The sequence below is a fragment of the Neofelis nebulosa genome, chromosome 9 (genome assembly GCF_028018385.1).
Source record: "Neofelis nebulosa isolate mNeoNeb1 chromosome 9, mNeoNeb1.pri, whole genome shotgun sequence".
NCBI lineage: Eukaryota > Metazoa > Chordata > Mammalia > Carnivora > Felidae > Neofelis > Neofelis nebulosa.
Genome location: NC_080790.1, coordinates 41,241,946 through 41,267,885, shown reverse-complemented (window position 1 = coordinate 41,267,885; position 25,940 = coordinate 41,241,946). Strand labels below are relative to the sequence as shown.

Below are 25,940 nucleotides of genomic sequence, written 5' to 3'. Positions count from 1 at the left end.
TATACATATTTGTAGACACATAATTGTGAATGTACTAGGTCACATGTGAAATGGATTTCTTATTAAGAGTTGCTGTCAAATGAGCTTGAAACACAGCTTCTTTGTACAGCTGCCAGAATGAGCGTTCTGAAATGCAATCTAATCATGTCACCCACCTGCTTAGAATCCTTGCCTAAATTCTTGCTCCATGCACTTTGCTTTGAAAAGCGAGGCTTTTCATAACCTGGCCCCTGCCTGTGTTTTCATATTCATCTCTCACTGTACATACTGCTCTTGTATTTCCCAGCATGCATGGCACTTTCCATGCCTTTAGCCTTGTCTTCACCCCCCTTCCCCATCTCATTCCTTCCTTGCCTGTGGGCTCCTGCTTTTCCTTCAAGTCTGAACTATAACATCACCACCGCTTGGAAGCTTTCCTGAATCTCTAGCCACCACCATAACTCCCTGCAAGTAGACATGAGTTGTCCTGCCTTTGTAAGTGTACTAACTCCATTAGAACCCCACTTCTCTGTGATATTAACTGATATGCTTTTGTCCCCCATGTGAATTTCAAGGTCATTGAGGGCAGAGGCTCTCATTCAGCACTCGCCTCCATCTCCCCAAGCACATTAGTCAGCAAGGAGTAAGCCCCTGAATGTTGACTTGAATTGAAAATGCTTTACAATTCTATTTATTTATATATTTATTTAAATATGAAATTTATTGTCAAATTGGTTTCCATACAACACCGAGTGCTCATCCCAACAGGTGCCCTCCTCGATACCCATCACCCACCCCCCTCTCCCTCCCACCCCCCATCAACCCTCAGTTTGTTCTCAGTTTTTAAGAGTCTTTTATGGTTTGGCTCCTTCCCTCTCTAACTTTTTTTTTCCTTCCCCTCCCCCATGGTCTTCTGTTAAGTTTCTCAGGATCCACATAAGAGTGAAAATATATGGTGTCTATCCTTCTCTGTATGACTTATTTCACTTAGCATAACACTCTCTAGTTCCATACAATTCTAATCTAAGGTTTTAGTATAATCAATCTATCAGATTTTTTTTATCCATTGTGTCGCATGGTTGTGTTTAAAGTATTGGACTCTGGTACCTAAACAACTACTTCTCTACAAAGGGGAAAAAAAACCCAAATAGATTCATATTCCATGACTGCCTTTGTTTATGTGGGAATTTTTCTATTGCTGTGTATCAATCCTATTGAAAGTGGTACTTAATTTTATGCTCTAGCTTCCCAGTTCTGGTGATCTGTGGAGCATTCATATGGACTTCGACACCAAACGACTGGATCCCTGGGAACGAATCATACCCACCTTTAAGTACAGCCGAGATGTTCCTTTTTTTGAAATGCTAGTCCCCACAACTGACACGGTGCGCTTTGGATATCTAATGGAAAAACTACTGGCAGTCAGGCATTCAGTGCTGTTTACTGGAATAACTGGAGTTGGCAAGGTAGGAAACCTACCTGAAACAAGGTCTGTCCAAAAATGAGGGTGTGGTGGACTTAGAATTGTAAGCCCCAGAAATAACATATTATTTTTCAGAGGAAATTCTTTTGAATTTTGATCATTTTTCAGGAAGAATGTAACTATGCTGAATCTGTATCTATCTTGGGAATTACTCCATGGTCTGCCAGTTTCTGAATAAATCCTTGGTGTAGATAACACATAAACCAGAAGACCCTAAGGACCAATATTGTGGGTTTGGGGGATTTTATGTTGTCTCCCTTGGAATTTCTGGGGCTGTCACTACAAAGATTAGGGTGGGAATTGGTGAGAACAGTTTGCATCCTGAGCAGACTATTGATAAAGGTGAGTCTGTCCCCTCCTGCCCATTGACTTCTACCTGGCACAACAATGGGATTTGGAAAAAGTGGACTCTAGCGGGAAATGTTGATGGTTTGGTCTTTTGGGTTTCAGGGGTGGGTCCACATAAACAGAAATTCACTGGCAACCTTCTAAATTATTTCTAGAAGAAATTTGGGTTCTTCTGTGACTTGTGCTATCAAATTGAGACTTGGATAGGAGCCAAGGTGGATTCTGGTATAAAACTAAAATTAAAACTTTTGCTAAGATTGCTGATTAAAATATTTCTTCGGCTCTGATAAATATAATTAAGTGGAATCTCCAAGAAGAAGAAAGCAGACATTTTGATCTGGCTTTGACCTATCTCCTTTTATCCTGTTTCTTACTCATTGTACTGGATTGTTACTGATGTAGACAATTGAAAGGTATATTGAATGTTAAATCAGTTAACGTATTTTTAAATTTAAAGTCTGTCATTGCAAAAGGATTGTTGAATCGAATTCAAGAATCAGCTGCCTATGTTCCTGTTTATCTAAACTTTTCTGCTCAAACTTCATCTGCAAGAACACAAGAGATCATTGAGTCAAAACTGGAAAGGAAAAGAAAAAACATACTAGGTAAGTGTTAGCCAGTTTTATTTGTCTTACACAAATTATTTATTAAACTAATCACAAAAACAAAATGGGTAATAAAATTACAAATGCATATTTTCTTTGTTTAATGTATTTATAAAGGTGATTCTATTAACGACATTCTTTCCTGTGCCATATATCCATGTATCTTACTGTTTAGTGAGTAAGGAGTTTATTTCTATCATCACCTTCAACTCAGAACACCTTTAGTCTGTGGCTCTCCCTCTCCATGCATGCTCTACTGTCAAACCTGCATGGATTTCCCTTTATTTAAAACAAACCAACAAACAACTACTTTGTATCTGGTCTATTGAGTTACCTGAACTGAGCAAGGAATTGGCACGAAACTGTCTACGTTTCTTCTTTAGCCAGTGCTTTCAGCCAGGCTTTGTGGGATCTCCCTCACGATCCCATATTAACTGCTTAGATAAACAGTATACCTCTCTGGTCAGTTGCAGCTATTTTGAATCAGGTCTCATGTAAAGCTCTGATCCCAAACCCAATTTTAAGCTGTTCCTCTCCTCTGTTGTAGACCTGGTTTGTGGCTCATGGTGCTGGAGGTAGAGAGGGGCATGGGATGCCCTTTTGCCCTTTCTGGCCCTCTCTGTAGGAGGCTCTGGTGTATTGGGATGGGAGGAGGAGAGGAAAGGACAAGTGTTCTCCCTAACTGGCATTTAGATGAGCCTCTGTGTGGATCGTCCCTACCTCTCTTGCTGGTGCTGAATGACTGTCAATGCTGTCTGTGTGGCAGGCTTCTAGGAGCAGGCTCTGCGAGGGACTCCCCAACAAGATGTGTACAGGTCAGGGATTGGCCTCCCAATTGGAAAGTCCCCTGATGTTGGCAATCAAGGTCTTAGCCCCCACTCAGTCCCACCCTCCAGCCGTATATCTGCAGTCCTTGGTACTGGGTCCACTTGGCTGGCCCACAGCCCTCCTGGGTGGAGTACTAGCCAACCCCAGCTGCCTTCCACGTTGTCTGTTATCTAATGGGCCCTGCTGTGCCAAGCTGTGGGGATACCAGCTGCTTTACTGCCTCCTCTCTATTTCCTTTTTCATATTCTGGTAGGCACAGGGCAACGAATACTAATCTCTGTAGTGGGAGACCATATTTTTGTGAATGATTCTCTTGGAGCCCCTTCCCACTCCTGTCCTGCTTCTTGGCTTCAGGGATCTGGAGGATGGAGTGGGGCACTGAGTTTGCCACGACTCCTTCATTATTGGCAAGTGCTGGATGCCAGAGTGGGTGGAGTCACCTCCTCTGCTTAAGTTGTTCTCTTTTCTCAGTCATTACTCCTTTTTTTTTTTTCCTACCAGTATGTATATCGATTTTCTTTAATTTAAATATGGCATTCTGAAACTCCACTGTACTGGATTTCCCTTTGATGAGACCATGATGCTTTCCAGCCCCGTTTTCCCTGTAGAGGGTGGTGCAATTAGGTAAGGGAACTTGGGAGCGCTTTTGTTTCCTGCCCTGAAAAGAAAATGACCTTCCTCACCCCATGCCAGGCCACACAGTTGGTAAGGGAAGTGGCAGTGCCTTGTATTGAGAAAGATCCAGTCCTGACTGGAAAGCTGACATCATCCTGCACCTCTGGGAGTGAGGGCAAGGACCCACCTGACAGTGTGGGTGTCCCGGCCCTGTCCACCTCTCCCTGCTGGGCCCCTCCTCACGTAGACAAACTGAGCTCATTATGACCTACAGGGTGTTCATTGAGTCCAAAGCCTTACCTAAGTTTTGTCTTACATTTTCCAATGGCAAATCTTAATTCTTAAATTAAATTCATTTTATTCCCCAGGAGCACCAGGAAACAAACAAGTTGTGATTTTTGTTGATGATTTAAACATGCCCAGACTGGACCGCTATGGCTCTCAGCCTCCAGTTGAATTACTTCGGCAGTATCAAGATTTTGGTGGATTTTATGACAGAAACAAACTCTTTTGGAAAGACATACAGGTTGCTTTAGGTTTTAAATTACTTTCTGTGTTTAAAACTTGTTTGCCAGGGCTGCCATACAAAATACCGCAGACTGGGTGACTCAAACAACAGAAATTTATTTTCTCACAGTTCTAAAGGCCAGAAGTCTGAGACCAAGATGTCGACAGGGTTGGTTTCTTCTGAGGCTTCTCCCCTTGGCTTGCAGATGGCTATCTTCTCCTGTGTCTTCTCATGATCTTCCCTCTGTGTCGGTCTGTGTCCAAATGTCCTCTTCTTATAAAGACACCTACTTCTTATAAAGTCCTACTGGAGTAGAGCCCACCCTAATGACCTCATTTTAATTTAATTACCTCGTTAAAGACCCTATCTCCAAATATAGTCACATTCTGAGATACCAGAGGCTAGGCCTTCAACATATGATTGGCCAGGGGGAATAGGAGGACACAATTCAGCCTCTAACATATAGACTTGGTGTTTTTAATATGTGACTCAAGTTATTTAATCTATATTATATTCTTGCCCCTTTATTCAGGAGATTCATGGACAAGTGAGACAGGCCCACCTCCCCGAGGGCTCAGCTTCAGGGTGTAGTTGGACTTGTATTTATAATGCAGGATGATGAGTGGAGAGAGACTGGAGGTAGGCAGGGCTGGGCACTGGGCTGAGGATGAGAGAGGCCTTCCCAGAAGAGGTGATGTTGGAAAAGGGTTTTGCAGTCCGAGCGTGACAAAGCAAGGAAAGGGAGCATTTTGCATCTCAAAGCAGGGAGTGTAGAACACCATGGTGGTGTGGAATGTGGGCACCAAAGTGGCAGGAGATGCAGAGATTAGCCCAGGGGGCCATGCTGCCATGACAAGGAATGTGGATTTATCCTCTAAGAGGTGCTCTGTCTCTAGAGGAAATATTATGGAAAGATTTCCTTGGCTGCAGAGGAGGGGTGGTCTAAGGGGGTCAAGACCAGAGGCAATTACGATATCATGTATTGGCCCATTGAAAATGTTATGACCAAAGGCTCATAACCCTGTTTTTCCCAAAGGAGCCATGGATCAGTATCTTAATTCAGTGTTCCACTGATCTTATCAAACAAAGCTACCACAAATAATAAGAATAAACTATACTTAATATTTGTCAAATAAATATATTTTAACCCAAGATACAATTCGTTAACAATTTTTTAAGATTAAATTTTTACATAGGTGTGTTTATACAGATAGATGTGATAGCTGAGTGACCTTGAACAACTTAACCACCCAGGGTCTTGGTCTTTTTCATCTGCAAAATTAGGGTGACAGTAGTGATCTCCCGAGGTTGTTGTGAGGATGAAGCCAGATAATGTGTGGGGAAACATAACGTAATCCTATCATATGGTAGGTCCTCAAAAAAGTGTTGGTTCTGAGGCCTCCCATTGGCATGGGCAGCTCTCATCTCTTTCTTTGCTGGGTGACCCACGTGGATTTCTTCCCACACAGGATGTAACGATCGTCTCAGCATGTGCACCTCCAGGTGGTGGCCGCAACCCTGTGACTCCCCGTTTTATCCGACACTTCAGCATGCTGTGCCTTCCGACGCCCTCAGAGCACAGTCTGAAACAGATTTTTCAGGTAAATATGAATTTAAACCTAGGCAAGAGAGAAGAAGAAAATATATTTGTTCTAAAACTCCCACAGTCAAAATAGGCTGTTGTGTTTCTGGGGAGCCCACGGTCCCTTTTCCTGAGCAGAAACCAGGTAAACCCAGAGGCAACTGGGCAGTAGCTGGCAGGCATTTGCATCACTGCCTTCTGTGTCTGTGATCTCAGAGACAGTTTTAGGAATGCAGAAAGATTGTCAAAGCACAGCTCCTTCCTTTAAGGAAGGCTGTATCTTTGGCCCTTGCCTCCCAGCAGTCACCAGATCTTGCCCACTACCCACCCACCCCCCTGCCTCTGTGCTCCTCTCATAGCTGGCCACCAGGTCCCTGTGCCCACTTGCCCATCAGAGTCCCTGATACCCCAAGGACCTCAAGCATAACACACCTAATCTAGAATTCATCACCTCACTGTCATGACCACCTCCAACAAAAACAACCACCCATATTTCTTCCACCTGTACAAACTTCCCATGGGGCCACTCCTCATCCTTTAAATGGGGGAATATAACCGTGCCTGCCTTGCAAGTGCTCAGCAACATTATTTTGAGTAGGATGATGAGAGAACATGAGACAGCATGCCATCACCAACCAGCAAAAGCTCATAGAGAAGATGGTGAGCTGAGTCTTGGGGGACCAGAATTGACAGGGAGGAACAGATCTTGGGAACAGAAGGCTCACGGGTAAATGCAGTCACAGGGGCAAGAAATGGTAATGTGGGCATACAGGTGGGATAAGACTGGTGACTGGTTTGGAGAAGCTGACTTTGGTGGTAAATCACCTGGAAGCCAAAGAGGGGCAGTGACACTGGCTGTAAGTGAGCCACTGCATTCACCAGCATTGGCCTCTCCTTCCCATGGGACCCTCTTCGTGGAGAAAAAGGACAGAGCCAACATGTACACAATGATTAGTAGATGGAAAGTGGTTTTCATATTGAAACAGCTTACATCCATGGGAAATTGTTTTTAAAAAATTTGAGGTAGTTTCAGTAAGTTGTTTAGGAGCTAATGCCAAAATGACACATAAGAACCCCCACATTTCAAAAAACTTTGTTTTTTTAAACTTTTGTTTGGTAGAATACTTTCAAATATGAAAGGCTGGAGCTTATCTCCTATGACAAAGTGTAGAACAAAACATGAAGTGGGTAACAGGGACCAACACAGGCATTAGAAGAATTTTTTGAATCCCCCCCTCTTTTGTTGAAACCCTGTGTGTATATTTTGAAGTTTGAAATGAGTGACTCCCAAACATACTATCCCGACACACTTTGTGATATGATTAGCAGAGAAGTATGTCCCAGGTAGCCTATGCCTGATGATAAAGTACTGAATTTGCTAATTCTTTCATATTTCAATAAATGAGAGCAAATTCAAGGCTATCCCAACAAAAAAAAATGTCATTCTTAATCATCCTACAATGCTTTCTTGGATGGGAAGGAAAATGTGGAATCTGGCCTCCTGGAAATGAAATGATTCCCAACCCTCAGCCTCCTCCCTCTCCCTGTAGGATTGTCACATCCATGGGAAATGTGTCACTCACAGGGACATCATCTGGCAAGTACATCCCAGCTGAAAACAGGCAGGAACTGTTTCCTTTCATTGTAACGTACAGGCGAATATTTAAAACTTGCACTAACTGGGGGCGAAAATGGAAATGAAATGTGGCAAAACTGAGAGATCCCAGGGCTGCTGGGTTGGACTAGATTCAGGTGGGGAAGCCTATACTCCTCACTGTCAGAATAGACAGGATGTTTTACCTGTAGAAGAAAAGAATTTGCTCTAGATCCATGGATCCCAAACTCTACGTTCATCACAACCCATCTAAGCAGTGCCCAAGACCTCATACCCCACCTTCCCTGTCCTTGGTCACTGTACGAGGAAAAAGAACTTGAGGGACCACCAAGAACTAAAGAAAAGCAAATCAATAAATTAAAGTAAATCTGTCGTTAGCAACATGAATAACTGATTTATTTCCACTGTATGAAAGAAGCCGATGAGTCTACATAGTAAATGTATAGTATATTTATAGGACGCACATAATGTTTTCAACCATCTCTTATTTGGAAAACAATTAGTAGTTTCGCTGTACTTTCTTGGATAGTCTGTTGCAAGTTAGCCAAACAGCACACATATGCAGGGAGCAAACCACTAAGGATGGCTTTGCTGTGATTTGGATTATGTGTGTTTATGAGTGACTGACTCATCCTTGAGCCACATTCATATACATCTTCGTGTTTACTTACTGGAAATTTATACACAAAAAATGTGCATCACTATATATCCTAAAGGTCAACTAAACAGCACACAACAAATTAGATTGATGATGTAGATGTCATTTCTAATTAGAAAGATGTAACAGCAGTAATCAAAAATGATGAACGGGGTGCCTGAGTGGCTCAGTCGGTTGAGCATTGGACTCTTGATTTCATCTCAGGCTGTGATCTCACCGTGGTGAGATAGAGCCCTGCATGGGCTGGGCTCCATACTGAGTGTGGGGCCTGCTTGGCATTCTCTCTCCCTCCCTTTCTCTCCCCCTCCCCCACTCATGCTCATGCTCGCTCTCTCTCCCTCTCTCAAAATAAATAAATAAACTTAAAAAGAAAAAGATCAACTCCGTGAAGTACTAACAATGTCCTCAGGCCAAAACGTCCTTCCCCCAAACTGTGGGAATTCTGGCTCGGTCTTGTGTGCATATTCTTAGTAGAAGCTTTTCAAAGTTGCTAGACATGCCATGTAAGGCAGACCATTAAATAGAATACCACGCCCTGGTCCTCAGTAAACTCTATAATGACGTGCTAATTGTAATTTATGAATATCAGTTTAGTAGTTCTTAATTTCATTCATTGAACAAATATTTGTTGAGCAGCTCCCATGTGCCAGACGTTGGTGTTACATTTTAAACAAATCAGATGCCATCCTTGTGCTCACAGAGCTTCCACGAAGGAGCCAGATAATAAACAGACGAATGAACTAATATATATTATAGTAATACTATCTATAACTATATAATTTGTGTGATGGAGAATAAACAGACTACAATTTTAATTTTTTAATATATAATTTATATACAATATGTATAGTAAAATTTTTATTTTATATATGTTGGGATGGTCCTACTCAAAATGTGGGCCATATGGAGCATGTTAAACTCATGTTGGGGTCCCAGAAGGATGGTACCTCAAAAGATAGCCCTCATAAGCTGCTAAAACTAATGTTTAACAAGGAGGCTCATTGAAACAAATACTTGGGTTTATTTTAAAATATGTCTTATATGAGCCAAAAGTCTAAAGTCACAAGGACTGACTTACAAGCATTGGTGTGCGTTCTGGTGGCTTCTCCCATGAGTAACTCCAAGGTTAATAGTGATGGGAACTTATCTATTTAAAAATCTATGATTGTCCCAAGCACCTGGGGGCAGCAGGCTAGCTAGTAAATAAGAACTTTGAGATTGTGGCAACATATGAGAAGATCAGAGAGCCATAAGAGACACTGACAGGAGGAGTCAGGGAAGGCCTCTCTAAAGAGATGACAAGTAACCGAAAACACAAGAATCAAAAAGTCCCTGCCAGCAGAGAGCCATGCGGCAGCAGATGGTGGAAGGGGGACAGATGCGTGGAGACCCTGAGAGAGAAGAGAGCCTGGGTGGTTAGGCCAATGTGGCTGGGTCACGCTGAGCAATGGGGAAGAGGGTACAGTGAGCCTGGACTGACAGGGGAGGCAGTGCCTGAAGGGAGACAGGAGCAGAAATGGAGAGGCCAGTGAGAGAAGAAAAGGGTGAAAGAAGCCCCCATGAAAGAGTCAGGGCTGGAATGAGCTCATGTCAGGGAAGCAGACATTCAAGACATGTATTCAAGCTTGACTGGGGGGGACAGAGAATGGGAAGTGTCAAAGGAGACTTCTGTGTTCCTGATCTAATCACAGGGTGGGGCCATATGCTGGGGACGCTAAAGGGGGGAAGAGGTGCTGTTATGAGTAAGTTGTACTTTAAACATACATGAGGATGAAGTCTATGGAACTCTTAGTAATTCACCCATAAAAATCAGAGAGAGGACTTTTTCCAGATGAGTTTGGGCATTCCACAATGACCCTCTGGACACACAGTAAGCAGAAGTCTAACATGGAGAGTAAGTTTGGTCCGTTCTCTGGTCAGATACAAATGTGGCTCAGGGATCACCAATCTCAGAAGACGGGAGTGCGCCCACTCTAGGGGACATACTCTGAAGTGAATGGAAGAGTTTTATCACCCATATGTCCTTGCATTGGAATCCAACTTTCTAGTTATTATTAGGAAAAGCATCATCATAAAAAAAAAAATTCTAACCCTCTCACATTATGTTTCTTGTTCTAGGCCATCTTAAATGGCTTCCTCAGTGACTTCCCACCAGCTGTAAAGCAAACCGCATCAAACATTGTAGAAGCTGCAGTTGAGATTTATAACAGAATGAGTGTTGATCTTCTGCCAACACCAGCCAAGTCCCATTACATCTTTAACTTGAGGGATTTATCCAAATGTGTACAAGGTAATGTATGGAACCCTCATTCTCTGACCTGCACCCTCCCTTCATTTCCATTCACCCCAGTCTCTCAGTAGAATTGTATGTACATGAGTGTCTGTGCCACACCCAGAAATCTCATTACATGTTCCCTATTCAGGTCCCCACCAAACCCCACCCCAGACTGACTACTTCACGGCTTCCCTCAGACCACCAACATCCCTTTCCATTTCTTGCTCCCAGCTGATGACCTGTCTTCTTATTTCACTGAAAACAATAGAAGAAATCAAACCAGACTGCCCCATCTTCCAACTCTCCTAGACAACCTGCATCTGCCTTCCCTCCTACTGCAATGGCTGACATGTCCCTACTCGGACCACGTGCCAGTACTCTCTCTGACACTGGATCCCATCCTCTCCAGCCTACTCAGGGATTCTGTTCTTTTGTTGTATGACTCATCCTGTCTGCTCTCTACACCTGTGCGTGTAGTAAATGTGCTCCCTGACCCTCTTGGCACTGTGTTGTGGGAAGTGAAGGGTCCCCCATAGAGTGAACACTTGGAGGATTGCTATACATCACTGCTTTTGTTGTAACTTGGTATTATTACAACTATGTTTACAATTACAATTTATATTAATACTCAGAGTACTCAGAGTAATTTGAGTAGAAGCCAGAAGGACCAAGGGCATTTGGTGAGGACTGAACATTGGGAGAGAATGAGAGAGGGAATTGGTGTTCTGAAAAACAGTGTAAAGGTCAGTGGTCGGGGCAGCGGGGCAGGGGCGGCCTGGATGAATATATATGTATATTAAAGAGCTGTGACAGTTCTCACTTAACATGTTGCAACCCAACGTAATAATGAGATGAACGTTGCCTGTACTGTGAAGTCTGACCACTTCACGTGTTCAGTTAAAGAAACATCACAAAACAAGAAAAAGGGGTTTGCCAGATAATGTGTCCAATTTTGCTTTCAAAAAGTGAAATCACCATTACTCTATGTGTGCATACCCATTGGGGAAGCACCCATTTCTGGTGGTGTGGGGATAAAGTTGGACTTAAGGATTTTCTAGTTAATTAACCTGTTACTAGATATTCCACAAATGTAGAATTTTCCGTTTTCCCTTCTCTTAAACAAACAGGTATCCTCCAATGTGATCCAGGAACAGTAAGAGAAGAAATACAGATATTTAGACTCTTTTGCCATGAATGCCAAAGAGTCTTCCATGACCGTTTGATTAATAATGAAGATAAGCACTATTTCCATGCTATTTTGACAGAAATGGCCAGTAAATATCACTCGTTATGTAGCTGTTCTTTTTCTTTCTTTTGGTGGGGTGGGGTGGGGGGGACTGGAAAAGCCATTTGATTTCCATAAAGAAAAATTAAAATGAGCTTAGATAAGGTAAAGCAAAATGGGTTTCAGTCATTCATGTGTAAAAACGTTTTTCTCTTCAATGATTCAAATATGTAGAAGTATATGAAATATTATAAAAATCCTTTTGTTGAAACTCAGGAAAAGTTAATATTTTAAATTCAGAAAGGGAATTCTAAGTAGAAAAGGGAAAGTTAGGAGAACCAGCATTTTGTCTGGTAAGAAGCTAGGATATTTCTAAAGTACCTCTTATTTATTAAATACATATTTAAAATTTTTTTTAATGTTTATTCATATTTTGAGATACAGAGTGTGAGTGGGGGAGGGACAGAGAGAGAGAGGGAGAGAGAATCCAAAGAAGGCTCCAGGCTCTGAACTGACAGCACAGAGCCCAACGCAGGGCTCGAACTCACAGACCGTGAGATCATTACCTGAGCTGAAGTCGGACGCTTAACTGACTGAGTCACCAAGGCGCCCTATTAAATACATATTTAATATCTATTATTTAATAAAATGTCTATTAACATTAAATATTCTTAATCTTAAATTCAGGAGATTATCAACCAAACTAAAATATTATGGTGTTAACATGGCTTTCTCTCAGTTTCATTCATACTAGTTAAGCCTTCTAAGTAAAGTAACAGCTGATATTATTCTGTATATCTTATTGAAGTATTGCATTCAAGCTTATCATATATTAAAAATTGATTTGTTTTTTGAATAGACAAACATTTTGGAATTGCAATTGGCCTGGAATATTTTTTGACAAAACCCATCATCTTTGGAGACTTTATTAAGGCAAGTATGTTGACTACATTTGAAGATTATAAAGTATTTACTATTTTACAGTCCAGTTTCATATTCAGCAAGAACTTTGCTACATCTGTGAAGATTAAAGATCAGGACCAAGGGTCAGCAAACTATGGCCCATAGGTCAAATCTCTATCCCACTGCCCATTTTTGTAAATAAAATTCTGTAGGAACACAGCCACGTCCATTTGTGCACTATATTTTTATGTGGTGGCTTTTGCATCACAAGACAGAGTGCAGTAATAGCAACAAAGGCTATAATGACCTTCAAAACCTAAAATATTTATTATCTGGCCCTTTAGAGAAACAGATTGTTGACTCCTGATCTAGTCACATTCGTTTTGGCAATAGTTTGAATCAGAGCCCCATCAGGTTTTCGATTTGGAAGGAAGAAGAGAGAATTAGTTTCTTAACTCAGGACTGGAATCCCCCTTACTGTATTCTGTGTAGCTGTTCAGCCTGTGCCTAAATGCTTCCAGCAGTGGAAACTAATTAGGTTACCAGTGCTGCCCTCTTCATTTCAGGGTAGCTCTCATTAATTGCAAAATTTTTCTTCCTCCTCAGTTTGTACCCCCAATAACATGTACACACCAACCCTCTAGAACCACCTCCAATAAGCCTTCCATCTAACCATCCTACCTGTGTTCATTGATAACCATCTTGTTTTTCCAAGTTGACTCTTGTTGGGTGCAACATTCCTAGTGTCTTCAAGAGGGCAGGGGCCATGTCTGTTTTGTTCACTCTAAATCTCCAGCTTCCTGCATAGAGCTAGGTATACAGCAGGCTTTCAAACAAATGAACAACTTGTCTTTCTATTACAAGTATGCAATTACCTCATCACCCTGTAACCCCTGGAAATAAAAAAGATAATTTGTGTGAAACAGATCTATTTAAATGTATTTAAAAACAAAGTCCAAAGTTTGTTTCCAGGTGGTGATTATATTTCCTATGTGTTCCTACTGATCTAATGATCAAATAGGGGAATAAAGCAATAGGAAAAGAGCAGTTGGACCCTTCTTGCATTACCTATGAGTATTTTAATCAATGGCTCCAAATAAAAATGCCCCCAGGGCAGTTGCTACAGCAAAGAAAAGACGTCATCAACAGGTCCAAACAGGACCTCACACAGGAACTCAATTCCTTATAGTTTACACCAAATTTCATTCCCAATGGTTTAATTAATGAGATGACCACTGGTAAAAACTACATGTAGTTCTGGCATGATTTTTTATAACCCTAACAGTCTGGCATGCATAATTTTCAGCCCATTTAGCTTTTCTGATATCAACAGGCTGAGAGCAAAAATATGAAACCACAATAAGGTACAGTGAGAAAGTATGAAAACCTATTTCTGAGCTCCTGTGTGGATTTTATAGCAAAGATTGCTGAAATTCCAATGTGCCATTTGAAGTCAAATGAAATGGATTTTCAGTTATCCATGAAAATCTGAGTTTCTTAGTCCCATTTCCTTGGTTTTGAAGCCTTGCTAATATGTACATTATATAATACAATATATAACACATATTCATATATATGCATGCAGATGATTAAATAACAACATGGGTGAAAGAATATTACCTCCTAAGATTATGAATGTGTGTATTTCTGTATCATAATTGATCTAACTTTGTCCCTCTCCCATAAATCATCTTATAGTTTGGAGCAGATAAGACTGATCGGATTTACAATGACATGCCTGATATGGAGAAAATCGCAAATGTTCTACAGGACTATCTTGACGATTATAACCTTATAAATCCCAAAGAAGTAAAGTTGGTGTTCTTCCAGGATGCTATAGAACATGTTTCAAGGTATAGTACTATAGGGTGTCCAATAATACATTGTATTAAAAGGTAAGAATTAGGGTGTCTTGGTGGCTCAGTGGGTTGAATGTCCAACTCTTGATTTCAGCTCAGGTCATGATCTCCCAGTTCATGAGTTCAAGCCCCACATGGGGCTTTACACAGACAGTGTGGAGCCTGCTGGGGATTCTCTCTCTCCCTTTCTCTCTCTGCCCCTCCCCCACTTGTGCATGTGCACTCTCCCTCTCTCTCTCTCTCTCTCTCTCTCAAAATAAATAAACTTTAAAAAATCTTTAAGAAAAAGTTAAGAAATGGGGTGCCTGGGTGGCTCAATCGGTTGGGTGTACAACTTCAGTTCAGGTCATGATCTCGGGGTTCATGAGTTCAAACCCTGTGTCGGGCTCTGTGCTGACAGCTTGGAGCCTGGAGCCTACTTTGGATTCTGTGTCTCCCTCTGCCTCTCCCCCGCTAACGTTCTGTCCCTGTCTCTCAAAAATGAATAAATGTTAAAAAAAAAATTTTTTTTGAAAGGTAAGAATTAAGTTTTACAAAAGACTTTAAATAGATTTTCAGATGGACAAAGGCCTATTGGAAAATCTTGCTATAATGTAAAAGTTAATTTTTATATATTTTAAATATAAACCGCATGAATTGGAACCCAGGGATTATTTTGATTAAATATTAATAGATTGTTTTTATTTGTTTTAAATGCCCTGTCTCATTATAAAAAAAAAAAAAAGGATGTAAGGTAGTTTACAGAGATACATGTACAGTATAAAAAGGCTGATTATGTGTATGCTTAAAGAAATAAGGGGTTCAAGATTATAATGAAATGAGTGGAATCCAAGTATTGTAGACTCCATCTGCTCATAAGCCTGACTTTTACCCATTGCAAGTATCCTTTAAGGGATGCCCATGACAAATAGGTATCCAGCCTGAATATCTACAGTCCTTGGGGAATACACCCCCTTTTTAAAATTTTAATTCCAGTATAATTAACATACAGTGTTGTATTAGTTTCAGGTGTACAATATAGTGACTCAACAATTCTGTGCATTACTTAGTGCTCATCACATTAAGTGTACTCTTAATCCCCTTCACCTATTTCTCCCACTCCCTGGACCCCCCTCTGCTAACCATCAGTTTGTCCTCTATATTTAAGAGTCTGTTTTTTGGTTTGTCTCTCGTTTTTCTTTGTTCATTTGTTTTGTTTCTTAAATTCCACATATGAGGGAAATCCTATGATACACCACTTTTTTAGGTGTTTTTGTATACTGTTGACAATTCTAAGTATTAAAATGACACTTGAAGGATGATACACAATTTGCTGCCTGTGACATCTGCTGTCAGTTCCATCCTGTGGAGCAGTAATAATAATGGCGCTCGGTGTGAGTATGAAACAATGATACGGAGTATTGCGTTTCACTGTGATAACACCTCTCTGCGGCCCAGTATCATACTCTCTCTACAGATAAGGCTCCGAGAATGTTCCGGTGGTCTGTTGCTGTATGATAAGCCACCGTGACCCTTGGTAGCTTCATTATTTCCTGATCTCAGGTTCCCAGGGGTTCTGTCTTGGGTGTCTCAATGCAGTCAAAGTCACACAGCATCTGGAGCACATGGCGCACCTCTGCCTGTGTGTGCACGGATTGTGTCTCTCTAGCACAGCAGCATCAGAGTGTCTGGGCTTCTCCCATGACTCAGGGCTCCAAAGTCCGGTGCCCTGAGAGTGACAACAGAAGCCAAATGCCCTCTCACAACAGCCTCGGAAGTCACATAACATCACTTATACCATACTGTTAGTCAAAGGAGTCGCACAGGCCTACCCAGTTGACAACAAAGGGTCAGAGACTCTGTCCCTTAACAGGATCAAAGAGCAAGTAGGACCAGAAAGGTTACTGCAGCCATTTTTGGACAGTCCCGTGTACCACAGAAAGATTAGGTGGATTGTCCCAAGTCCCCTAGCTGGTGAGTCACAGACTGAGAATCGCATCCAGTCCTTTGGCTCTAACTGTGCTGCGGGTGCCTCCACCCAAAATGGATCCACTTTTTTCATTATAGCCCTCAAATATTTGAAAATTGTGACTAGGCTCCACTTAGCTTTCCCTTCTCTGAGCAGATATAACCCAGATCCTCCACTGTTGCCTGTTAGAGATTATTTTCAGCCTCCACATACTGAGCACTTGATAATTTCTCCATGTTCCACTTAAAACGTGATGCCCAGATTTGATATAGTATTCTGTGCAATCCGCAGTGTAAAGTGTGTGTGAAGACAGGATTTCCTGCAGTCTGCTACCATAGCAAGATTTTCACGGCTTTGTTTTTTTTCCCTCGTCAACTACATTTTAGTGTTGGATCGTGTTACGCTGGACAGTTAAATCCTCAGGATTTTTTTTCTATAAACCATAAGCAATCAATTGTTTTACCTTTCCTATACTTCTGCTGTTTAATCAACTCTAATTTGAGAATCTATTTTTTGTCACAACTCCAGTGTTATAACAATAGTTTGTCACTGGGTTGTTGAGATACCACTTGCTTCTTATCCTTCCCCCTGCCTACATACCCGCATGCTAGCTCCTAACAACTTTTATCCTATAGCTCACACTGGCCCTAAGCCTGGAAAAAAAAAATAATGGTCTAATAATACTCTGGTCTGAGAAACTTCCTGGAGAAGAGACCAGACTATAGGCAAAGTCTGCTTAATTGCATTTATAATCTTTGTTATTTTTATGAAAGAGAATCAGCAGGCCACTCAAGGATTGCTTAAAATATTACAGGAGGAAATGAAAAGCCATTTGTAGAATGGAGGAGACTTGGTGTTCAGATACACAAAGGGCTGCCATGTGAATTACAGCATAGACGTCTTCTTTTTCTAGGGAGGATCAGAAGGTAGGAATTAGAGTAAACAAATTTCTACTTGTAAGAGCTCTCAAATACCTACTGCTGAAGAGCAACAGAAAGGGCTTCATTATGAACATGAGTTATGGGAGAATTCAGTAATTTAGCAGATACTACATTTCCATTTGTTGGTGACATTTTACATTTATTTTTTTATTTTTTAATTTTTTGCATAGGATAAGTAGATAAAAGCCTTCCCAAACCACAAACATTTTTTTTTTCTTTAGAGCCTGTGTTTTCAAAGGGCATTTTGCACCTGGGTATTTCCACCCATTACATATGCCCAGAGTTGTCACCACAGTACAAAGATGGTAAAACAGATCTCAATGAAAATGTAAGCTACTAATTAGGACAGCCATCTCTTGCCTACTGCAGTAGAGAAAATGGAATGCTGGGGGATTCCTAGTGGAGGGACTTTTCTATCTATTGATATGTAGGTTGGCAGAAAAAAATAACACTGGGAAGCAGTGTTATTAAGTTATAAGCTTTTTATTAAGTGCTGTAAGATTTTTTGCTTCCAATAATATCAGATGAAAATAATCAAAATACTGTACTGTACCTGAAACAAGGAAAGAGTAACATATAAAGTGCAAGATTTTTTAACAGTCAATATTTCATCCACTGCGGAACACATGCACATTATGGAAAAAAACAGCAAAACATTGTTACATATCCCTTTACCTCTCAATATTATACCAGCCTAGGTGACTGAAGAGAAATAAACAGATGATGTGATGTGTCTTCTGTTTAGTGTGCACTGTGACAGAGACAACCATGGAAATAGTGCCTACATCATCTATTTGCTTACTCAAGGGGAGGAGTTGGCAAAGGATCCTAGAGAAGGGCCAATAGGAAATATTTTGGACTCTGTGGGTCATATGGACCTTGTCACAACGACTCATTTCTACCACTGAAACACAAAAGCAGCCACCTTCAGTAAATGAATGAGTGAGCATGGCTGCGTTCCAATAAAACTTTATTTATGGACACTAATATTAGAATATCATATGATTTTCACATATGAAAATATTACTCTTCTTTTGATGTTTTTGTTAGCCACTTAAAAACTACAAAAACATTCTTAGCTAATAGGCCATAAAAAAAATTTTAAGGGGCTTCTTGGTGGCTTAGTCTGTTAAACATGGGACTCTTGATTTCGGCTCAGGTCACAATCTCACAGTTTGTGAGTTTGAGCCCCGCCTCAGGCTCCACACTGACAGTGCAGAGCCTGCTTGGGATTCTCTCTCTCCCTCTCTCTCTGCCCCTTCCCTGTGCATGTGTGCTCTCTTTCTCTCTCTCTCCCTCTCCCTCTCCCTCTCCTTCTCCCCAAATAAATAAATAAACTTTAAAAACACAGTGAAGGGGCAGGGTTTGGCCCACACACCATTATTTGCTGACCCCTGTCCTGGAAAAAGCTGTGTTATCGAGGCAGTCAGGGCAGGGAAAGAGCAGACTGGCCTGAGGGACAGAAGAAGGTATGAAACTGAAGGAGACAAATTTGAAGGTTTAATTCTTATTTTAGAAGATCCCAAATAATGACTTAGAAGTCTACTTCACCCTGGAGGAGCACTTTTCAATGTAGACTTCCTGTTCTATGCTCATGCTACATAGCTCCTATCCCCTGCCACCAAAGATAATGGTGCATAGGAGCTGTTTGATCAATGTTTTCTAAGTCATAGTGTTTAAGATCTGGAAGTAGAAGTTGGTTACTTCAATATAGATGATTTGGTAAAAGTGTACTGAATTTCAGAGGTAGATTAAGAAATGACATTTGGGGGCGCCTGGGTGGCTCAGTCGGTTGAGCGTCCGACTTCAGCTCAGGTCACGATCTCACCGACCGTGAGTTCGAGCCCCGCGTCGGGCTCTGGGCTGATGGCTCAGAGCCTGGAGCCTGCTTCCAGTTCTGTGTCTCCCTCTCTCTCTGCCCCTCCCCCGTTCATGCTCTGTCTCTCTCTGTCTCAAAAATAAATAAACGTTTAAAAAAAATTAAAAAAAAAAAAGAAAGAAATGACATTTGTCTCCCTTTTTCTTAGAAGTGTAATTTTATTTATAAAAATTCATATCACCAAGATCTTTTTGAGGATAGAACTATTGCAGAAAAAAAGGCATCTTTGTATTTCCTACGAGGCAGAACTACATCTCCAGTTGTCCTCCCCTTATCCACAGTTTCGCTTTCTGCAGTTTTACTTACGCACAGTCAACCTCAGTGAGGAAGCAGACGACCCTCCTTCTGATGATTCGTCAGAAGGTCAGTAGTAGCCTAAGTCCAAGTCACAATGCCTACCTCATTCACCTCGCTTCATCTCATCACGTAGGCATCTTATCTCACATCATCACAGGAAGTACAGTACAATGAGATACTTTGAGAGAGACCACATTCACATAACTTTTATTATAGCATATTGTTATAATTGTTCTGTTATTATTATTGTTGTTAATCTCTTACTGTGACTAAATTATAAATTAAAATTTATCAAGTATGTATGTATAGGAAAACTAAGGTTTGATCCTACCCATAGTTTCAGGCATCCACTGGGATCTTAGAATGTATCCCCCATCACTGAGGGGGGGAACTACTGTACTTTGTGATTATTTTTCTGATCATATGGTAAACATACTCATTATAGAATTTAGAAAAACATTCATAATTTCACCTCCTCAACCAGCGACAACCACTATTAAAATTGTATGCTTCTTTCAAATATATTTGTAAGTATATAGAGATTTTTACAAAGTTGTATTATGGCACATATTATTGAACATCATGCCTTTAACACTTATATTACATTTACCTCCAAAATCCTATATAATTAAATACTATTTTAAAACATGGCTTTACAGTGTGGAGGTTCCTCAGAAAATTAAAAATAGACCTACCCTATGACCCAGCAATAGCACTGCTAGGAATTTATCCAAGGGATACAGGAGTACTGATGCATAGGGGCACTTGTACCCCAATGTTTATAGCAGCACTCTCAACAATAGCCAAATTATGGAAAGAGCCTAAATGTCCATCAACTGATGAATGGATAAAGAAATTGTGGTTTATATACACAATGGAATACTACGTGGCAATGAGAAAAAATGAAATATGGCCTTTTGTAGCAACGTGGATGGAACTGGAGAGTGTGATGCTAAGTGAAATAAGCCATACAGAGAAAGACAGATACCATATGGTTTCACTCTTATGTGGATCCTGAGAAACGTAACAGAAACCCATGGGGGAGGGGAAGGGAAAAAAAAAAAAAAAAAGAGGTTAGAGTGGGAAAGAGCCAAAGCATAAGAGACTGTTAAAAACTGAGAACAAACTGAGGGTTGATGGGGGGTGGGAGGGAGGGCAGGGTGGGTGATGGGTATTGAGGAGGGCACCTTTTGGGATGAGCACTGGGTGTTGTATGGAAAGCAATTTGACAGTAAATTTCATATATTAAAAAATAAAAAAAATAAATAAAAGTAACCAATAAAAAAAAAAACTTATATAAGGTAAGCTTACTATTTTTCCCAAGAAAATATAAACTTAGGTACCCAATCTAAAAAAAATAATAAAAGCTTACAGGGGAAAAAAATAAAATAAAATAAAACATGGCTTTAATGGCCACATTTATGACATCCTAATGTATTTTCTATTCCTTTTTAATGTAACTTCTTTCTGTTTCATGGTCTCCCTCTCTCTCACTCTAACGATCTGAAAGGATTCTATTTGCAGCTAGCTTTAAGTTTTGTTTTCTAATATTGTTAGTATGATAGGAAAAACATGAAAGAACTAAATATCCATCACTAGGGAACTGGCTAAATAAGTATGGTATATTTGTTGCTATATTTACTAGCATGAAAATGTCCATAATACATTATCTAGCAAAATAATCATAAAACAAAATGTAATTAGAGTTTAATCCCATTTTTGTAATACACACATACAAGTCAACATACATAAATTCACTGAACAAATGCTGATGAAGCCCCTACTATGCTAGGCACCGTTCTCAGAGATCAGAACACCCAGGCCCTTGGGGCACCTGGGTGGCTCAGTCGGTTGAGCATCCGACTTCGGCTCAGGTCATGATCTCACGGTCTGTGAGTTCGAGCCCCACGTCGGGCTCTGTGCTGACAGCTCAGAGCCTAGAGCCTGCTTCGGATTCTGTGTCTCCCACTCTCTCTGCCCCTCCCCCGCTCATGCTCTGTCTCTCTCTCTGTCCAAAATAAATAAACATTAAAAAAAATTTTTTTTTAAAGAACACCCAGGCCCTTGTGATAGAGCTTACAAATGGGGAAGGCTTAGCACTTGTTTTCTCCCCTCAGTTACAATGACTGTGTTTTACTTTCATAATTTAAAAAATAATAAAGCCATTATCACTTTCAAATATTTGAACCTGGTCTTTTCTAATTATTAGAATTTTGAATAAAATTAAGATAGATACTCAGACACACAGGCAAACTTCCTGTTAAAAGGGAGAGAGAAATTAAATCTACCGTTATAATTCTCCCATGTTTTCCTAGTTTCTGATAACCCAGTCTGAAATTTTAGATAAATCGTGATGAAATTAAAAAAATTATTTTTACAGTTTGTATCTTCTTTTTAAGAGGAATTTATCGATACTATCATCTTTTTTATCATCTTAACAATAGTATGTGGACTCGACTCATACACACTTCTCACTTTATACTGACATCTCTCTCCCTTTCTTGGGTTTTTTTAGTTTTATCTATACTTCTTGGGGCACCTCAGTGATTCAGTTGGTTAAGCATCTAACTTTGGCTCAGGTCACGATCTCACCATTCATGGGTTTGAGTCCCGCATCAGGCTCTGTCCTTGACAGCTCAGAGCCTGGAGCCTGCTTCGGATTCTGTGTCTCCCTTGCTGTCTGCCCCTCCCCTGTTCATGTTCTCTCCCTCTCTCTCAAAAATAAATGAACATTAAACAATTTTTTCTTTAGTTATACTTCTTTATATATCTTCAAGAAATCTTTTAGGAAGGTTTAGATGGCTTATGCTCTGAGCAATAACATGACAGCTTTCCCTCTAACCATTGTCTTATGGAATGTCATCTTATAAAATAGTCACCTAAGGCCAGCCTGAAATTATTTGTCCCTTTGGGAGTAATTTGTCTGCCTTTTAGATACTCACAGTCTCTTCAGTTATGTCTAAAATATAGATTTCTATATTTCTATTTTATATGTATGCATGCACCCGTATTTTATTTTATATTTATGTATCTCCTAGAAAATCTTTAATGTTTTGCCTCTCCTCTCTGGTTTTCTTTCCTGACCCTCAGGGACTTCAGATCTATGGGTTCTGCTCAGGGGTTTCTTCCTACTGTTTCATCAGCTGTCACATCAGTTCTGTCCCCTCCTGTCTCTCCTTCTGCACTTCCATTTGTGTGGCCTCTGGGATCCCACTTGTTTCTCCTACATTTGTCCTCCTTATCTCTATTCTCTTGTCATTGTAATGTCATTATCTTTCTTCTCTGCATTCTGGATAAACGCCTTGAGTTTGTCTTCTACTTCACCTATTGAATTTTCCACCTATTTCAAATTCCCATTTTCCCATTTGCAAGGCCCGTGTTCCGCTGAGGTTTTTTGTTGTTTATTTGTTTTAATATTTATTTATTTTTGAGAGAGAGAGAGAGAGAGCATGTGAGCAGGGGAGGGGCAGAGAGAGAGGGAGACAGAGAATCCGAAACAGGCTCCACACTGACAGCTGAGAGCCCGACACAGGACTCAAACTCAGGAATCTCGAGATCATGACCTGAGCCAAAGTCAGACGCTTAACTGACTGAGCCACCCAGGTGCCCCTCCACGGACGTTTTCAATTTGGTCATCAGATTTTCCATCTCCAGTTTTTGCTAAACTCAGCTTTTCCTCCGAGTGTTCACTCTAGTATCACCATAGCAGTGCTTTTCATATTCTTGTTGTCAACGTGAATCAGAAATTTTCTAAAATGTTGTCGATATCTTAGATTAAATTCATTTCGGGGCATTCCCATTGAGCTGCCCTTCTGAACCGCACTGTCTTTTCCTAGACCCAGCAGTATTTCTCTATTTCTGCTTGCTCCTCCTTATAAATGAAGCCCTGGGCTTGTTAATACAATGGTTATAATATAAGCAGTGGCTTAGATCAGCCAAGGTTCTGACAAAATCCTTCACACTTTAGAGAAAGGAGAAGAGATTTTCTTTTACTCTACATTTGCATGACCAAGGCCAGCAGCCTGTGGGAAATGGGAGAATGGGAGAGATGGACACAATGAAAGCTCAGCAGGTCTTTCCTCCCAGCCATGAACTTCATTTATTTATTTATTTTTTATTTTTTTTTTTGATGTTTATTTATTTTTGAGAGAGAGACAGAGTGTGAGCAGGGTAGGGGCAGAGAGAGAGAGAGACATAGAATCCGAAGCAGGCTCCAGACTCTGAGCTGTCAGCACAGAGCCCGACACGGGGCTCGAACTCACGGACTGTGAGATCATGACCTGAGCCGAAGTCGGACGCTTAACTGACTGAGCCACCCAGGTGCCCCCCCCCACCCCCAGACATGAACTTTAGCCACACCTGCTCTTTCCGATGGCCTTTTGTTTAGGGAGGATTCCCCACTGGCCACTAGCGATCCATACTGGGTCAGGCCCTCTGATCCACATCTGTACACTTGAAATACGTCTTTCTCTGCTTTGTTGCCTGCAGGATTGCCCGCATGATTCGTCAGGAAAGAGGCAATGCGCTGCTCGTTGGAGTAGGAGGCACTGGAAAACAGTCTCTTACAAGACTTGCAGCTCACATATGTGGTTACAAATGTTTGCAAATTGAACTGAGCCGAGGATATAATTATGACAGTTTTCATGAAGACCTGAGGAAGTTGTACAAACTGGCTGGTGTGGATAACAAGAATATGGTCTTCCTCTTCACTGACACCCAGGTACATGTTTAAATAGCTAAAGTACAAGTGTTATGATCACAAGTGTGCTTTGAATAGTTTGTATGATACAGTGCAAGGAATTGCTCCCTCAGATAACAGATGTCTTGGACCTTGTAAAAGACTTTTATAATACATTTTCATTTATTTTACCAACTGTTGTGTCACCCTTTAAATTCTAAGTAAATATGATCAAAGGTTAAGGGGGTAAGAGAAGTTTGAACTTTTCTTTGAGAAGGACATAGATAACAAAAAGTAATAAATTGTTTTTATAGCAATAAGTATAAGGAAATTATACCCTAACTGAAATCAATTAGGGAAATATGCTTTACCCAAGAAAAGGAAAATAACAATAACGATGGCTGTTTTAGTGTTAAATTAACTTTAAAATTAAAATGGGATTTTATCTATGTCTATAAGAACAAAGTAACTGTTCTTGAATTTGTTCTAAACAAGAAAATTTTCTACATTGACTACACTTAGGCATTTTAACATGAGAGAAAATAAACCTCTATAGAAATCAGCCAAGCAATAAAAAAGTAATGGATCTGATGCGTAAATATTTTAAATTATTTTAAATTAAGTACAATCATAAAATGGGAAAATATTTTTAACATCGGTGACATGCAGTGAATTTATACCTGAATATGTTAACATTTTTTACAAATGAGAAAGGACCCAGAGTCAAATGTATGTACTCCACCAGCTTTGGCCACCAGCAGTGCCTGCCCTGGTCCCTAGCTGCTCAACCTGGAGGCACAGCTGGGGACGCCAATAGCCCTTGCAGCCACTGTGACTCCCCCCCCCCCGGCCCCCCGCAACACTCACCAAGGCACACATACTGTGGATCCCATCAGCCGCCTCAGCCGAAGAAACATAACACACTCGTAGGCCCAGCACCACTACCCATCCCCACACTTGGTGCCCTACACCTCTAGACCTGGGGCTACAGCATGCTCCATTGTGCCCCCACCTACACGTGAAAGTCTGCCCTTACTGAATTCAGTCCATAAAGTCTGGAAGAGGGAACTCCCTCAAACATGCATACACCTACATAAGGCTACAGATATCATGAAGAACCAAGGAAACACAACCCCACCAAAGAAATACTGTAAGCCTCCAGTAACTGGCCCCAAAGATATGGAGACCCAGGCATTGTCGCACAAAGAACTCTAAACAATTACTCTAAAGATGTTCAGAGAGCTACAAGAGAACACATGTAAACAATTTAACTATAGCAGGAAAATAATACATGAACAAAATGATAGAGAATGACATCACCAAGATCACAATATAGGTCATTCCTGACATCACTCTCCCTCACACGAACAACCTACAATAGTTATTCATGGACAAGACACCACTGAGGGAACCCTAGGACACAGGGCAGAGGCTGAACCACTCCCTGCACCACAGGGACCAAGACAGACCACATTAGAAGGGTAAGTGGAGCAGCTACAGACTGATCACATTGCCCCTCCCCCAAGCCAGCACACCACCACCCCAAGAGGTCTCCCCTGAGCCTACAGTTCCTCCAGTGGAAAGAGAGAGTCCGGGGGGAACATCCAGCTCCCCTTGCATTGTGGGTCACTTCTTGTGTATTCCACTCCAGTCTCACATCACGGGGATCTCGGGGAAACCTGAAGGACTTGACCACAGAAAATCAGATTGTGGT

At 41.0% G+C, this 25,940-nt stretch overlaps 1 protein-coding gene across 3 annotated transcripts in view; it reads left to right on the top strand.

The window, feature by feature from the left end:
- DNAH6 (dynein axonemal heavy chain 6) overlaps positions 1-25,940 on the top strand; it is a 254,336-nt gene that overhangs the window by 141,308 nt on the left and 87,088 nt on the right. For all 3 annotated transcript variants that reach the window (XM_058683523.1, XM_058683522.1, XM_058683525.1), the window contains exons 38-46: positions 1,224-1,445; positions 2,268-2,415; positions 4,227-4,384; positions 5,836-5,967; positions 10,340-10,511; positions 11,624-11,770; positions 12,581-12,654; positions 14,323-14,477; positions 24,037-24,268. In XM_058683523.1, the coding sequence (XP_058539506.1) occupies positions 1,224-1,445; positions 2,268-2,415; positions 4,227-4,384; positions 5,836-5,967; positions 10,340-10,511; positions 11,624-11,770; positions 12,581-12,654; positions 14,323-14,477; positions 24,037-24,268 (1,440 nt within the window). The remainder of the gene's footprint in view (positions 1-1,223; positions 1,446-2,267; positions 2,416-4,226; positions 4,385-5,835; positions 5,968-10,339; positions 10,512-11,623; positions 11,771-12,580; positions 12,655-14,322; positions 14,478-24,036; positions 24,269-25,940) is intronic.